This window comes from Phyllopteryx taeniolatus, chromosome 1 (assembly GCF_024500385.1).
Source record: "Phyllopteryx taeniolatus isolate TA_2022b chromosome 1, UOR_Ptae_1.2, whole genome shotgun sequence".
NCBI classification, from domain to species: domain Eukaryota; kingdom Metazoa; phylum Chordata; class Actinopteri; order Syngnathiformes; family Syngnathidae; genus Phyllopteryx; species Phyllopteryx taeniolatus.
Window position 1 is genome coordinate 11,470,394 of NC_084502.1, and position 16,204 is coordinate 11,486,597.

The 16,204-nt window shown below is 42.5% G+C and overlaps 1 protein-coding gene and 1 long non-coding RNA gene across 4 annotated transcripts; one reads left to right on the forward strand and one right to left on the reverse strand.

The window, feature by feature from the left end:
- Window positions 1-677: 677 nt before the first annotated feature.
- On the reverse strand, window positions 678-15,926 carry LOC133477062 (protein SOGA1-like). 3 transcript variants are annotated; one of them, XM_061771363.1, is made up of 10 exons: window positions 14,947-15,926; window positions 12,468-12,692; window positions 11,237-11,395; window positions 9,918-9,989; window positions 7,791-8,897; window positions 5,980-6,093; window positions 4,620-4,669; window positions 2,245-3,397; window positions 1,749-1,931; window positions 678-933 (listed from the first exon to the last, which is right to left on the reverse strand). In XM_061771363.1, exons 1-9 carry the CDS (start codon window positions 15,562-15,564, stop codon window positions 1,797-1,799), a joined length of 3,633 nt encoding a protein of 1,210 aa, XP_061627347.1. In that variant the 5' UTR covers window positions 15,565-15,926; the 3' UTR covers window positions 678-933; window positions 1,749-1,796. The 3 variants fall into 3 exon arrangements, with proteins under 3 accessions (XP_061627347.1, XP_061627336.1, XP_061627357.1); XM_061771352.1 differs by having other exon boundaries at window positions 679-1,931; window positions 14,947-15,925; XM_061771373.1 differs by having other exon boundaries at window positions 680-1,931; window positions 7,791-8,879; window positions 14,947-15,924.
- On the forward strand, window positions 10,457-12,298 carry LOC133477071 (uncharacterized). The gene is made up of 3 exons (XR_009788220.1): window positions 10,457-10,776; window positions 10,991-11,153; window positions 11,260-12,298. It is a non-coding gene; the product is annotated as an uncharacterized LOC133477071 (long non-coding RNA).
- Window positions 15,927-16,204: the final 278 nt, after the last annotated feature.

The following is a 16,204-nucleotide window of genomic DNA, read 5'->3' on the forward strand; positions in this document are numbered from 1 at the left end:
TAATTACATTAGCTCTTTCCCAGCATATATTTTGCATTAGAAAAGCGAATGGTACACCACCAAACAAAAGGTCACAAAAAGTATCGATTTAAATAATGAGCTCGTCTCAATGTGCTCACAAGTTTCCTTCCTCAGTGTGAAACGTGGGCCTGTTTAGTTGAACACTCAGCGATTATTCTGTTTTATGAACGGCAACCGCTGATACACAGTTGAATTGTGTCTTCAGCCATCTAGTGGAAGAGCATTTAATTGCTCTGCCTGGCTGTCACTATACGTCACTTGCATAGATAGATGAACAAAGATAACTTATTTGTAGTAAAATAATAACTCAGCCCAATCAAGTGAAATTTGATCATTTCACAGATGTATGTATAGTAATATTATTATAAAGAATCAATCACTCAATCATTTTCACATTTTAGTCGATTTCCCAGATGTATGTATAGTAATATTATTATAAAGAATCATTCACTCAATCATTTTCACATTTTAGTCTATTTGATCATCAATCACGTGCATGTGTTTGTTTGATGATCTAAATCTGTCACATAAGAAACCAGCATGCTGGTTGTTTAAGATTAAGGAGTCAGGCAGGCAGAAGTAAAGGACGGATGTAGTGTTGAGGAGGTCATATTCCATAACTATATTACTTTTTCTTTTTTGACATGACACAACAAGCTTGTGTGAGGTGATGATTGTGAAGCATAGACAGATTTGCTCAAGTGTTTATTCAATAGAACAAGTTGTAGCTTCTCTACAAAAAAAACACACAAAATCACAGCATGTATGCGCACTACACTTAGTGTAAATATGAATACGTATCCAGCATTGTAAGAGACTTTACAGGACACCACTGGTCAAAACGTTTTGAGCCATTTGAATTACCATTTGATCAACTCGCGTGTGTGTGTGTTTTTTAAGGTCCGCAGAAACCTGCGAGAGGTAGAAAGAAACAGGAATTATTGTAATTGTAACAGCTGCAATATAGAAAAACAACTTCTTGCAAGTATATTTGTAAATGACATGCACTTCAAGTCAACAGTCAAAGCGATGCCACTCTCTTAAATAACAAAGATTAAGTAGCAAATTGATTTCAGGTGAAGCTAAAAGATCCTAGATGGTCCTCTCTGAGACTTGGGCGACAAGAGCTTTAGGACATAGAGCAGGGAAAGAAAAGACATGAATCTCAAGACCATGTATATGAAGGATCAAAGGTAAACTTTCATCACCTTTACTCATGTAATTGTATTTGTGTTCATCATTTCATCATGTTTCAGTATTTGAGTGTTAGGTACAGGAAGAAGAAAAAAAAGCTCCAAGCAAGCAGAACGAGGTAATTTCTTTGAACAAGAAGACAGTCGTATGAGTCACTGTAATTTGTCGTAATTGTGGAACTGATATTGTTCATTTGTATTTAGTTTTCCGTGTTTGATGACTGCACATGCCATCTGATTCTGCAATTAATCACTGCCAGCCTTCCCAGTCAACATGGATATTTGACTTCTAAAGACGTCAATGGCAGTGAATGTGTTAAAGTGAAGTACCCGTCTGAAAACATTTTTGTTGTTGATCAAAAATGTTTATTAAGCTGTTAAAATGATGGATATTTAAATAAACACAGACAAACACTGTAGTGTAAACTCTCATTATGAATGATATAAGGACACAGTAGAAAAAGAAAGAATAGCACCATAAAGAAAAAAAAAAGGAAAAAAAAAATCAAAAACAGTCCACCTAAACACACTCACATCAATTTTACCACTTCATCACCATCCTGTCCTCTCTGTGATTGTCCTTCATTCACAGTCGGACTCTGCAGTCTGGCATCTTGTGACTTTGTTCTGGGTGGAAGTTTGTCTCGGAGTAGAACGAAATGGACGAGCAAAGCAGAAGGTCAGGGTGCTGCTGGAGCTGCAATCGTAACTTCCATCCTGCTCGGAGAGACAAAGAGAAAGTGGAAGGATCTAAAGTATTTTTAAATCTATTTTCTCTGCTGAATGTCAAATGCAGGCAGTGACTGCCATCCCCCTCTATCTCATTGTCCAGCACCCTCTGAGGATCCTGAGAAATGAGGTTTGACTGACATTCATTTGCACAGCGCAAACTGGTATCTGCTAGCTCAGCAGCCAGCACCCTCTTTTGAGGATTTCGAGAAGTGTAGTTTGACTAACGTACATTTGCAAAACACAAACTGGCATCCGTCACACGGGTAAGGGAAAGATGGGACTATTGTGCTCCACTCACCTCTGCCACGGGAGATCTCAGACTATACGCGGCACCATTACTTCTGCTTCTCCGTTTCTCCTCATTTGGGGCTCGACTGACCTCCTCTCTCTGCCTCATGAATCTGTGGTTGACGATCCTGGTCACACTGTCGCTCCTCGGCAACAAGGACGACGAAGGCCTCACGGGAACGCGCTCTAGCCCGCTGTTCATCTTCTGGGCCGACCCCGGGACCGGTCTTTCTGCCCGCCCGCTAACTCGCCGTAGAAACTCAGTGACCAAACCCCCTGCTGATTTGTTGGGGGGCTTGAGATTCTGACCAGGATGCTCACTATGAAGAGGGTTGAGGTTCTGTCCCGCAGCAGATCTGTGACTCGTTGGGCCAGAGTGGCTTTGGTGATTCCACACTGTTCGACGCCGAGTGTTGGGTGCAAATGAGGAGCTCAAACTAGAGGATGCACCAGACGCAGATTGACTTCGATACAGTTTAGGGGAAGAGGCAGAGAGTCTGGATTTTTCGGTTCTACTAGTTAGTCTCTCTAGTGAGGTGGAGACACAGCGAGAGTGGGAGGAGATCAGAGAGGAGTTGACGACCCGAGAGGGGCTGTTTCTCACAGTTACAGGGCCTTGGTGTCCTTCCGTCTGCAGGCCAACACTCACCATCAGCGGCCTCATGTGAGTCTGCGTACCAGAGCAGGTCACATCCACCCCCCGGCCCACTAATCTTGTTCTGCTGACCTGCGAGCCGCTGTGACCCCCCTGCCTCCAGCTCGCCGCCATCTCCTTCATATCGTCGCTGAGGTTGGCCGAAGAGCCGACACAAAGTGTTGAAAAGGAGGTCGGCGGCGTGCACCAGGGAGACTGCGTTTCCATAGATTCTCTGTCACTTTCGGGGCTTTGCTTCAACTGAGCCAGCTGGACTCTGCGCTTGGACGGGGGGCTGTAGTAAATGCGCAGAGCTGACTTCTCTGGTGCAGTGTGGCTTCTCTCCACGGACATCTGCTCAAAGTCAAGATCAGGGAAGCTAAGCGGCATGATTAGATGGTCCCACGTCTTAACGCGCTGTTCCTGGTCCTCTAGGGAAGCCTGCTGGCTTAGATAACACCAGTTCTTCCGCCTGTAGGCGTGTGGAGAAAGCTGCCGCTTAAGTTTCATCCTAATGGAGCTGCATATTCTGCAAGCACAGTGAGGTACCTGTAAGCCACAACCAAAGAGACCTCATTGATGTAAAACAGGGGTGTCCAAACTACAGGGGCCATTTACAGCCCACTGTCAGTTTTGTAGAGGCCCACGGCAGATACTAAGAATAACAGTTAACGCAACCCAAGTTGTTGTTTGTAAAAAATGGTGGTGGGCAGTGTGAGAAGTGTAGGGGTTGCGACACCCACGTCTTTCACATGACATCTGCTGCTACAAATAATAATAATAATAATAATAATAATAGTACCATTGTTTTTATATAGAGAGTTTCTTGATACATTTCTAGTTATAATGCCTCAATGAATAAAGATAATGCAGTTTAAGTAGAAAATAGTGGGAATTGTGATTGTTTCTTTCTACTCCGTGTCATGGTCCTATTTGTGAAACATATCATGTGGCTAAAACCGGAGGTCACTGGGCCCCCATGGGTTGCCGCTCCCCGCTATATGACAATTTGAGCGTCTTCGTTCGCATCAACGGTTAACCGACGCAATTCCGACGAGCAGTTAGCCAGCTTGCTATGCCTACACCCCAAGAAATGCATCTTCCCTTCGGATAGTCCGCTGATGTGGCTGCTTTAGAACGCCTCGTTGTTAGTCATGAGTGCGTACACGCCACGGAGAGAAGGCGGAAGAGCAGGGTAAAGCATTTTTTTAAAAAAGTCCAACATGACAGCCAGCATGTGGATCGTTGCTTCAGGCTGGCCTCACGGCTTTAGAGCGCCACGTTGTTGTGCCGTGGAAAAGCCCCATGACGACCTGGTGGGATATATTCCAGCCACTGCAGCCTATAAGCGAATTTATTTTTGTGGCTCAAACATGAAGTTATGTGCAGGCATAAGAAAGAAGCTAGACAAAGTAGCAGCCATTTTCCAGGTCGTAGCAGTGGCATTTGATTGACAGTGGAGCGGGACACCCCACCCCCCAGCATTTGACAGCAGAGAGAAAGGATTGATTTTTTTAAAAATGATTTTTAAGCCTCATTTTAGATATTTGGCGATTGTCAAATTTGGCAGTTGTTAAAAATGTATTTAAAAACACTACATAATTATTTAGCATATCTCTATTTACTCTGATGGATTGGTTTCAGCATGTTTAATAAATTAAAGGAGAAGAATGTCAAGCGGCTCTTTTCTGTATGAGGCCCCTGGAGCAAAACGTTTGGACGCCCTTGATGTAAATGTACAAATCACTAACCTGTCGCCGTCAGAGTGTCCTTCATCAGTGACGACACCACTGACAGCACACTGAGCATGGAGAAGAAAATATGGATGACTGAATATGAAAAGGATGTTAAATGTGAGATGATTTGATGCCCACAAAGCAGGACATTTCAGTACAGATATTTAAACAGTTTCTGCATCATTATTAATTCATTGCGTGTCCTGCTGTGCGTAACATGGCCACTGGGTGGCTGTCATTAAGACACAAACGAAGAAGAGTTTCACAACTACTGTAACTGACTCAGTAAACTGCAGTAATATTGGTCGTTTTTTCGCAGAGGATAAAGAACATATGCCCATTAGTATTGTTATATTGTCTGTCCACAAGTGTTAAAGCACCATTTGTGTTCAACTATCCATTGCTTGAAGCATTATAGCACCACCACATAGATGTTACATAGATGTTATTCACAAGCCCATCTATGACTTTTTTATTGTGTATTAGCATTAAGCTAACATAAGGCAAAGCTGTGGGGTTGTTGTCAATACACATGCAGTTCTCTTTGTATTATGTTTACTGGGACAGTCAACTTTAACTGGGAGTGGCATTAAAAAGCTTGAAGATGCTTTTTGGAAGAATTGTTCACTGTCTGCCAAACAGCTGATTGTTGAGAAGTGAGCTGAGTTCACTGCCACCACACAGGCTTGTATCGCAAATGTTTGCTCGTAAGGCAAAGCAGAAAATAGGCCAAACGACGGCTTGTATCTCGAAAAACCCACAAGTCGGGTCACTTGTATTGTAAGGTACTACTGTATTTTTCCACTATTCTCAAAGCAGCCGTGTCAAACATTGAGGGTAAGCATAATGGTTCAACATCAGCAAGGACTGCCACAGTGACTGGTTGAGCATTGGTTTTGGCTGAGTTAAATAAATTGTGTTTCTTTCTTACTTTTTTTCTTACTTAGGGCATGATGTGCATTGGTAGCTATTGACTCTCCACACACGAGAAGAGGAAAAGAAAAAGGATTATAGTCTGGCCCCTGGTGGAAAAACAACCATTAAGGGAGTCAAACTGTTGCTTGCTAAGCAGATGCTGACCCTTGTATTTGCATGAACTCAAATGTTTGGATTTCTATAGCGCATTAACACGTTGAAAGGATGTCTCAAGATGTAGGTTTGGACCTCAGGATGATGGTTTCACTCTGTTTTCGTACAGCAGATTGTATTTGAACATTCCTGGCCTGTTTGGCTTCAGCCACGAAAGGAGATTAGCCCCAATACTCTGGCATGAGTCCGCTGATGGTGCCTGTAGTACTGTCAAGAGGGCGTATGGCCAGAGAGAAAGATCATCAGAAGGACTTCTCGCTTCCCACAGTGGGGGACATGTCCTCACCTCAGCTGCCTTGTTCTGGACACCAATGGTCTGGCCGTCGAGTGTTTCCCCCTTGAGCTCAGCACCGACGCGCTGCAACAAATCTTGCAACTTCGTCACGCGTTTGTCCTTAGCCTAAATCAAATAAATCCACATATGATCTGAGCTTTAGCTGATGCTTAACGGTGAACTAAACCCCAAAACATTTTGAAAGCAAGAATACATTGTACAGTACGTGCCAACACTTGTCAAAACACAGCATTCTGATTAATATTGCATCTGTGGAATAAGAATGCAAAAGAATAATTCATGTAAGGGGGGGGCGCCATGTTGGGCGAGATAGCAACGTCAGACTGAAAGTGACGTTGAAGCGACAATTGAGACTTACCAGCTGCGATAGATTTTGCAATTGCTAAAATATCGCTCTGTCCTCATGTCGTCTGTTATTTTTACACATCATTAGCAAATTTAAAGTGTTGAAATAGCTAGAGAAAAAATCTGTCTGAGAAGTGTTGTAAAATTCCAACTCATTCTTAACTCTGCAGAGCCATGGAGCATAATTGTCACCTCAAGATTATGAGTCTGGATGACAATAACGAGTGAAAATAGTTAGGTTAGATACATTTGAGTGAGCCTGTTTTGTTAAAAATTGATCATTGTAATGCTTCGGTGCAGAAGGAACTGGTCAGCCACGAAGGTACATTTGCGGACAGATTAATTTCCACTGATTACACTGCCACCTCATCGTTTTATTTATTGCCTCACTCATGGCTCTTAGACGTTTGAAGAAGAGTTCGGAAATTGACATGACCACAGCCGATTGGTTTTGGGAAGTATTAAAGGCTATTTATCTCGCCGGCACAAGTGCAGACTAATGTGGATGGCTGGTGCCAGTGCCAAATTCTACCATTTTAAATCCTCCATCTATCCATCAATCCCTTTTCCGTGCCACTTATCCTCACTAGGTTCGTGGGCGTGAGGCAGGGTACACCCTGAACTGGTCGCCAGCCAATCGCAGGGCACATACAAACAAACAAACAACCATTCATACTCACATTCACACCTACGGGCAATTTAGAGTCTTCAATGAACCTACCGTTGCATGTTTTGGGAATGTGGGAGGAAACCGGAGTGCCTGGAGAAAACCCACGCAGGCACGGGAAGCAACATGCAAACTCCACACAGGCGGGGACGGGATTCTGAACCCCAGTCCTCAGTGCTAACCAGTCGTCCACCATGCCGCCCCATTTTAATCAATGAAAGTGTAATAAATTACAGATTTTTAAGCGTATTAAATTAGCGATTGACCATGATTTTGAGTTGGTGTTGAGTTGATGTTGGCACATAACGGTATATGATAGCAATAAGGTATAATACCAACTTGAACGATTAATTTAATTGAATGTTTGGTCATTCAAGCAAGATTTTCTATTTTCTGAAAAGTTGTGATTTTGCAGATGTGAGGATTCCGCCCAATAGCGACAATATGTAGCTTTTTACAGCTCAATATTTAGTAACTCTGTATGCTTTTTCTCAGTCGATAAAGCTGCATAATGAGCCGGAACCGGCGAGTAAACATCACATTCTCGCAAATTCTCACGAGCGTGAACAGACCTAAGAATGGCGGCCCCCATAAACGAGTAAACGAAGGCAGATGCAATGCTTCAAACATAATTTTTGTAGAATAAATACTTTGTAAATTTAAAGAAACAGCAGCTCATAAATAAGATATGCACATTTACAATATACCAGCAAGTTTTGACATCTTGGTTTTAGTTCCCCTTTAGTGGTGAATGCTATATTGAAAAAGCACACAAAAAACATTCAGTTACCTCTTTTCCTTCCAGTATGGATTCTTGACACCACTGATGCAGGATCCACAGAATCTGCATGGAAAGTTGCATTCTCAGGTCCCATTTGGATGACAGCCTTTGTGCTGTTTGTTTTGCTCTTTCATCCACATCAACTTGAACGCATTCCTGCTGTGTTGCTGACTCTATGAGACCTTGACTGATAGTGTCCTGATCCACATATTCTCCATTGAGAGCGGAGAACAAGCAGGAACCCCAAACGTGACCTTCCTGGTGAGGGGGATTTTTGCCACTTAGAAGAACCTCCATCCTCATGATAAAAGCCTGCAGCATGGCCTGCAGAACCTCCAGTGCCTCATTCAAAGGCCCTGAGGAGAATAAGGACTTTGTTTTACCATCTGTTAGTGGAATAAGCGCACTGGAGGGGGATGAGCAATGGCCGTTTTTGGGTGTAGTTTTAATGAGCTGGATGGCCGAACACAAAATGCAGGAATGATCTCGGAGAGCCGCAAGAGTTGTATAATCTGTCACAGTCATTCCTTTGGAGCTGCTGTCAGGTGACTTGTTTCCAACGCTGTCTGATGGGTTCCACTCGCCCCCTACGGGACCTTCTCTTGTGATGTGGCAAGAAGGAAGCTGCCCTTCAGTCTCCACTGTTGCCCGTTCATCATGCACAGCACTTGTCATTTTCAAAATCTGACCACTTTCATTTCTGTTCTTCCTCAAAGTGGAAGGTGACAGATGTTCGTCCAAAACATTCCGATTCTCCTCCTCCTCGGCTCCCCCTGCGCCATCTCTCTCTCTCAAGTCGTTCATTTCCGCTCGCAGCCCACGGTTCTCCATCTCCAGCTCAACGATGCGGCGGCTCAGGAGCATGGCTTCCTCTTCTACCAGTTTCAAATGAACTTTGACCTCCGCCTCCCGGGCGTAGGCGGACTTTAGTTTGCCCTCAGGCGATTGGGAGGCGTCGACATCGCCGTAAGCTGAATGGTACCTGGCCAGCTGCTCGTGCATGACCTCGCTCTCTGACACTAACTTGGTGAGCTTCTTGCACATGAGAGCCAATTCTTCTTTGGCAAAGTGGAGTTGGCACTTGAGATCGCTGTCATCCTGCATTGAAGGCAGGACCTTTATAGACAAGTTTGAGAGTTGTTGTATATAGCAGGGGTGGGCAAAATTTGTGCTCAATGGCCACATTTGTTTTTGTAAACAGACAGATGGGCAAGGATATGGAGCCCCTAAAGAGATGTGAGGAAAAAATAAATAAAACCCGTTTCTTGCGTGTAAGAGAACATTTTCTCGTGTGCACGGAAAACATTTTAGTCCCCATGAGAAAGAAGGACGCATTCTTTTGAACATGAGAAGATTTTGACACGAGAAACATAATTTATTTTTATTTTTGCAACCTGCCCCTTTTGGGGCTCTGTAGCCAGGTCACGTACAAGAGATTTAAAAAATAAAAATAAAAATAAAATAAAAAGAAAAAAAGAAAAGTTCATTTTTCTAATATTTCAATAATTGATGTAAAAAAAATTCTAATAAAATGCTCATTATTGTATTGTTTATAACTAATTATAATACAGTAGCCCATTATTTAATGAAATAATAAAAATGTAAAATTTAAAATATTTAAATTTTTTAATTTGATGTAAAATGGTTTATTTTAAGCCCTGCACTGACTAGGCAACAAGTCCAGGGCATAGTTTGCCTTTCGCCTGAAGTCAGCTGGGATAGGTTCCAGCTCACCCGTGACCTTGAACAGGATATTCAGGATATATATAAAGAAATGGATGGATGGATGGATGAATGGTTTATTTTAATACTAAAAAATGGATTCAAAATCTCATTTTCTTTTGAATTCATTTAAGAATAATTAATCAACCAATTCATTTAAAAGTCAAGACATTTACCTTTCGTTATTTATAATAATCCAATTAACCAGTGATTTAATAATATAAATGCAGGGGAAAAATGAATACACCCATTTGAATTAAATTTTAGGGGGAAAAGTAATAATTAATGCAACTAATACCTTCGTGATAATGTAAATGCTCAGTGGGCCATACTTTGCCCACCCCTGGTAAACTGTATACACTCTGTCATATCTGCAGCCATATTTAAACAACAACAACAAGAACAAAAACAAACCTCAATCTGTTGAGAGAGCCTCCGCTCGGTTTTACTGGCTGTTGATCTGGTGCTTCGCCTCTTTAAAAAGCTCTGAAAAATAAAACAATACTGTATGCGGCTTTGACTTAAAGGTGAGAATTTGATTATTCATTCCATAAAAATAAGGAATTTTACAGTTTTCTAATTCTGCGTTCCAGGTGACACAAAACCTTCCTCGGTGGCCTAATTCCTTGCACACTGCACTGATGCACAAGATGCATCGGCCAGCTCGGCGTGCTGGAATGGAACACTCCACCTTGGTCCTATCATTTGGACTGAAGAGGAGCAACTGGGCATGTCCAACTTTTAACGAGAGTCAATGGGTCAAGATTTGTGCGACCCAAACTGGAAATACGTCATGAAATCAGACAACTTTACTCATAATTACCTATATACTATTTTTCCTGCTCATCTAAGAACAGAAACACATATATTTCAAATTATTATTTTTATTTTAATATTTAATAAAGATTTTTTGTCTCATCAAAGGTGACTCAGCTGAGTGCTGGGGTATTTTCTAATACAACTCATCTGAGCAGCACTGTTTAAAAAAACATTTGTTCCTTCCAGAACTTTTCAATTTGATGCTCACTGTAATGTAGCAAACGGGGTCGCAGACACTCAGTCCAATTGCAATGTGAGAGTTGACAATTCTCAAACTGGGTTTGGGGCTCCTGGATGAGGTAATCTAAGTGGATTTTCCTTGCAAGCAGCTGTCTCAGACTGAGCTTGGGGCAAAGTACAGAATCCTGGATTAAAGCAGACACATGTCACGAGTGAATAACGGCTGCTGGCCTCAAGGATAACATCGATGCGGAAACTGCGACACTTTCAGGGTGTAAGTGTTACCTATCAGTAAAAGAACATTCATTGATGGCTCTAGGTCACTGTGTCGGTATGCCAACTCCCGCCTTGCTGAATGCCATAATGCATGCTGATCCCGATTTAGCCAGGCTTAATAGAAGCAGAAAAGCTTGAGTCTATTTTGGTAATCTCTCTCTTGCTTGCACCCTCTACTCCCTTCTCTCTGTCTTCTCCGTTGAGGATGTCAGCTGCGTTAAGAGGTCAGACTTCAGCATACCAGGCGGCTGCACCCACCACGGCACCAGGCAGCTGCCGGCCCGGCCCGGCCCCTGTACTCATATCAGGGCGTCGTCTGATGTCCTTTGGATGAGGGGGGCAGCTGGCTGGGACGGACGGGCGCAGCTGTGAGGGGTAACCATGGGGTTCTTGGACACTTTTGGATTTTGACTGCATATTTCCACCCAACGCATGGATTTAGTGCTAAAAAGTCTCACCTCTCTGGCTTTCTCCAACTCAGCCTGCAAGACGTGCTTGACCACCTCCAGCTCCTGAGTCTTCTCTCGAAGCATCTCATTCTCCCAGTCCAATTGGCCGTTCTTCTTCTGCACTACCTCCAGCTCATTGAACAGTCGCAGGGAGACGCTCTTCGCAACCTGCATGCAAAACCAATAACGGAATATTTGGTGCTCCCATCAGATAGCTTTAAGGAAAAAGTGGAGAACCGTTGTTTGGTTGGAATTTGCAAGAAAACCACCAATGTTCTCACAAACATACATTACAGCAAATTTAGAAGATGAATTTGGCATGATTCCTTTAAGATTCCTGCACTTTTACCAACCTTTGAAGGACCACTCATCACTGATACACACAATAGCTTGGTAAAGTCAAAAACAGGGTGCAGTCATTCAAGAACAGGAAATACTTCACAGTTGTGGATGTGCGCCTGTCTAATTGACTAAGTATGATGGTTTGTAATCAGCGGTGGGAAGTAATCAAGTACAAATACTTAATTAGATTTTTTTTTCAAGTCTCTATCTGTACTTTACTTGAGTACAGTGGACCCCCGCATATTCGCTGTTCAGCATTCATGGATTTTTTTTGTGTTTTTTTTAGGGGGGAACCTCTTAACCCCCGTTATTTGCTGTATTTTTCCCCAATCCCCTGCTTATTCATGCTTTTTTTCAGGCAAAAATCTTGAGCGAAAAAAAATATTTTCTTCATGGCATTTATAATGAGCATCAATTATTCACGGATTTTCGAGGGTCCACTGTATTTATTTTTATGACGACTTTTTACTTTCACTCCCTACATTTGAAAACAGATACAGTATCTCTACTTTCTACTCCTTACTTTTCAATTAAGTCCACCGCAGTTAAAATCTTAATTGATTAACTTAATGTGTTGTGTCTTGTGCCAACCTAAAAATGACTGGCTTTTGGCATTCCAAACTTTTCCGCTTTGTTCAGTGATTTTTGTTGTCAGTACAAGCACTATGCAAGTTGATAAAAGAAGAAAACTAATTTGTGTGGAGACAAGTTATTTTTTCTCTTGTGCCAAGTTATTAAAACGGGTATTGTATTCAATTGACAGTAAAAATATTTTGCACTATTGTACTTTTACTTCAGGAGTTGAACCACTATTTCTACTTTTACCAGCCTTTGTCCTCAATTATTTGTTTCACATATTCTACATCAGAACAAATCTTTTTTTCCCCACAAGACTGACCTTGATGTCATGTTCAAGGTTTCTGACCAGCTCCCCGTCCACCTGCCCTGTCTGGGCCACTCTGATGCTGCGTCGCTCAGCCTTGCGGAGACGGTACTGAAGGATGCGGCAGGTTTTGTTGGCCTGCTCCAGCTGCTGCCGTAGATCCTGCAGCTGGCGCGTCTCCTCCTCCTGGAACATGTCACGCATCTCCAACATCTCGCAGCGCAGCTCCTCCACCTCATCCTGGGACGTACACCACACGATGCTTATCTACCGACACCACTGCTATAAGGCTTTAGACATATTTCACTGAGCTCATCCATCTATTTTTGAATAGCACTTATCCTGTTCAGCATCACAGGGACTTTGTAGTCTAACCCACACATACTGTATCCCGGCCCAGTGATTCTCAAACTGTAATAAGAGTAGGGTTGGGCATCGTTTGAATTTGAGCGATTCCGGTTCCGGTTCCAAACGATTCTCGATTCCGATTCTTTTAGGGGGCTCGGCTCAAAAAGGTTTGCATGGTTTAAATAAAGGGTGTCCAAATTATGAACATCCATTTTTTAACAGCCTCCAGCATAGATTAAAATTAACATATCAGTATCAATATCAAGCCTATGAACTAAAAGGCAATGTGTGTGGAACTAACCCGATTGACTTAATATTCAATAATGAATGCTTCAGCGAAAAGTTAAATATAGCATTGTTAAAATAGCTATTATAACTATTTTATTTTATTGTTTCACTCACCCAGTTGACTGAGAGTTGACTTCAATTGCAAAAAGACTTTTTTTTTTTCTTCACATATAGCTATATTGCTGCCCCTGTATTCTGGTTTATATGTGCAAGTTTTAACTTGCCTTCTTGTTTTAAGCTTGTAGCCTTTTATTTTGAAGGGTAGGCACCGGAACTCAGCATTTTGACACAAAAAGTAACTTCACACGGCACCTGTGATTTTTTTATTTGTATTTTTTTTAAATGGATGGAACCAAATGCTATGAAAGGTTGATTGAGGCAAGGTTAGCGTTTGTGACAGAGTGAGACGTTTATGTGAATTTTGTCCCAATTCATTGTGATGTAAAGTTGCTACGATGACATTTTAACCCAATGTTCAGCTTTTTTTCCCATTATTATTTATTTGTTTTTGTGATCGCCGCTTACGTTGGTTTGAAGACTAAAACAAACGCTAAAAACCATCAGTGCAAAAGTGCAACCAACCGTTTACCTTGTTAGCTGCCTCAATGTTGGAGACGTGAACGTAGACGTATTTTATCGTTTCACTCACCCAGGTGACTGAGAGTTGACTTCACCGAAGCTCCGCACGGTGTAGGCTAAGGCTCAGAGCGTGTCACAAGCTACACATCGTGAAAGCCTCCTTTGCACAATATAGTCTTATCCCAAGTGTTGCACTGAGGCAATTGGTCATTCACTGTAACAAAGTTAAGACACACTTTTGTTCGCCGTCGCCGCCGTTGGGCACAAGCACGTCATCGCCGCGTCTTCGTTGCTTTTCGCCACTTCTTCTTCGCAGCTGGAGGACCAGGCATTGAAACTGGGAACCGAAATTTTTTTATTTGAACGGTTCCGGGAGAACCGGAACGTTAGTCCCGGTTCCAATCGGTTCTCGATTTTTGATGCCCAACCCTAAGTACGAGTACCACTATTGGTACGTGTGGGCCCCGTTTAGTGGTACATGAAAGGTGCTGATACACTGCTCACAAAAAAAGTTAAGGATCTTCGGCTTTCGGGTGAAATTTCAGAATGACCCTAATGTGCACTAGAACCTTTACATGTGAACTTAGTTTGACCATCTCGACACCTATGCATGCACATGTCCAACTGTTCAATGTTTCAGTACTTTTTTCCTCAACTTTGTCTAAACTTCCAATGCACATCTTAACTGTTCAATGCTTCAATACTTTTTGCACAACTTGCTGTTCTCTAACAAGAAGCTGAATGGCAAAATTCTCAACAGGTCAATGAATGAACAAGTAGATTTCCTGATTCAATTAGAACTGGTATTTAAATGGTCCTCCGTTTCCTGCTGTTCATGTTTGGACATCATGAGACCAAGATGACACTCGAGGAACTTCATCAACAGTACCTCGCCACCGTGTTAGGGATTATAACTCGTTCTCAAAAGAAAGTGGCCACTGAGTTTAGAGTGTCACAGTGTAATCAGCAGAGATACCGAAAGACTAGAAGAGCTACAGAAAGACATACTGTGCGTCCTTGGAAACGTCCATGGCTCAAAAACCTGCTGTGAATTTTGCCATTCAGCTTCTTGTTAGAGAACAGCAAATTGTGCAAAAAGTATTGAAACATTGAACAGTAAAAACAAAGTCAGATTAAGTCAATCTCTGAAGGTTATAGTGCCTTTTAGGGTCACCCTTAAATTTCTCCCAGAAGAGAAATATCCTGATTTTTTTGTAAGAAGATTATGTTGTGGAACAGTTGATGCAAGTTGGATACATTTCCAATTGAAGTGCCTTACCCTCAAATACTCATTCTCCGACCTCAAATCTTCCACTTCCCTGACCAGGTCATCGCTGGTCTCTGCCATCATGAGATCCATAAATGCCACCGAGGAGTTCAACAAGGTGAGGGCTCCTCCAGCAGCAGCATCCAGGGGACGCGAGCAAGCGTTCCCCGCTGCTTGTATGCCCTCTTTGGCGTCGTCTTCGCCCCCACTCACCGGCCTCTTGTAAACTCTCCCGTCAGTCCAGCTTAATTCATTGTCGCTGATGGGAGAGTCGCGCTTGTTGCCCTCCCACGTACAATCGGATATTTCCGAGCTGCTGTCGGAGGAGGAGGGTTTCCCCGACAAGCAGCCGGAGTCTTTGCTCAGGTCCTCGGACGTGTTGCTGGCGTCGGAGAGTTTCCTCTGGCATACTGTCACGGCGATGCCCCCCGGACGTTTTCCCGTTGGTTTCCCGTCTTTACCGGAGCCACGGTTACCTTCCGACGTTCCTCTTGGCTGACCGCTGCTTTGGCTGTCTTTCGACGTCGACTCCTTTTTCCTCCTCTGGACGGTTCCCTGTTGAGACAACCTAGAGGATGGCTTCTGGCTCCGGGGCGCACTCTTTACGCATCGGTCTCCTTCTCTGTTCATCCCGGCGACAGTTTTCCCTCTTTTGATTTATACCAGGAAGAGCAAAAAAAAAAAGTTGGGCGTCATCAATACGGGCTGACCGTGACGTGTTTAAAATCGCCTGTTGTGTTGACCTTTCTGGCTGATGCAAACAGACACCAATGGCTTTTTATCCTCAAGACTGAAAAACGGTCATAACACATTTCCGGTTAGTGTTACAAAATAAAACATTCACTTCAGCGATGGCTACGGAGATTTATGAAGCGTAACTTCAGCTATTAACATATTTATCCTCCACCTTTTCAAGAGAATTACAACCGACATTATACATCACTACAACATACTGTGTTTATGGTGTGCAGCACCGTGGCAAAAGTATTTTGTTGTTTTGTCACTCTACTTCCGGTTTTGGTCTGTCAATGTAACTTCCCGCAACTTCCCAAATAGAGTAATAATACGTTTCACATATTTTTTCTATTGCAACTGTATATACAATCAATTATATATATATATATATATATATATATATATATATATATATATATATATTACGGATTATCTTTACATACTTTTTTTATACTAAAATATAATTTGACATGAAAACGTTATGAGGCATCTCAGTTGCATCCATTTTCTTAACTGCTTCTCCTCACGAGGGTCG

What these genes read in the sequence shown, in the direction of transcription:
- LOC133477062 (XM_061771363.1), bottom strand. Translation starts at nt 15,564, where the DNA reads ATGAACAGAGAAGGAGACCGATGCGTAAAGAGTGCGCCCCGGAGCCAG. An exon ending in CGGAGAATGAGTATTTGAGG is followed by an intron (nt 12,693 to 14,946) that starts GTAAGGCACTTC and finishes TGTACGTCCCAG; the next exon opens with GATGAGGTGGAGGAGCTGCG. An exon ending in ACCTTGAACATGACATCAAG is followed by an intron (nt 11,396 to 12,467) that starts GTCAGTCTTGTG and finishes TTTTGCATGCAG; the next exon opens with GTTGCGAAGAGCGTCTCCCT.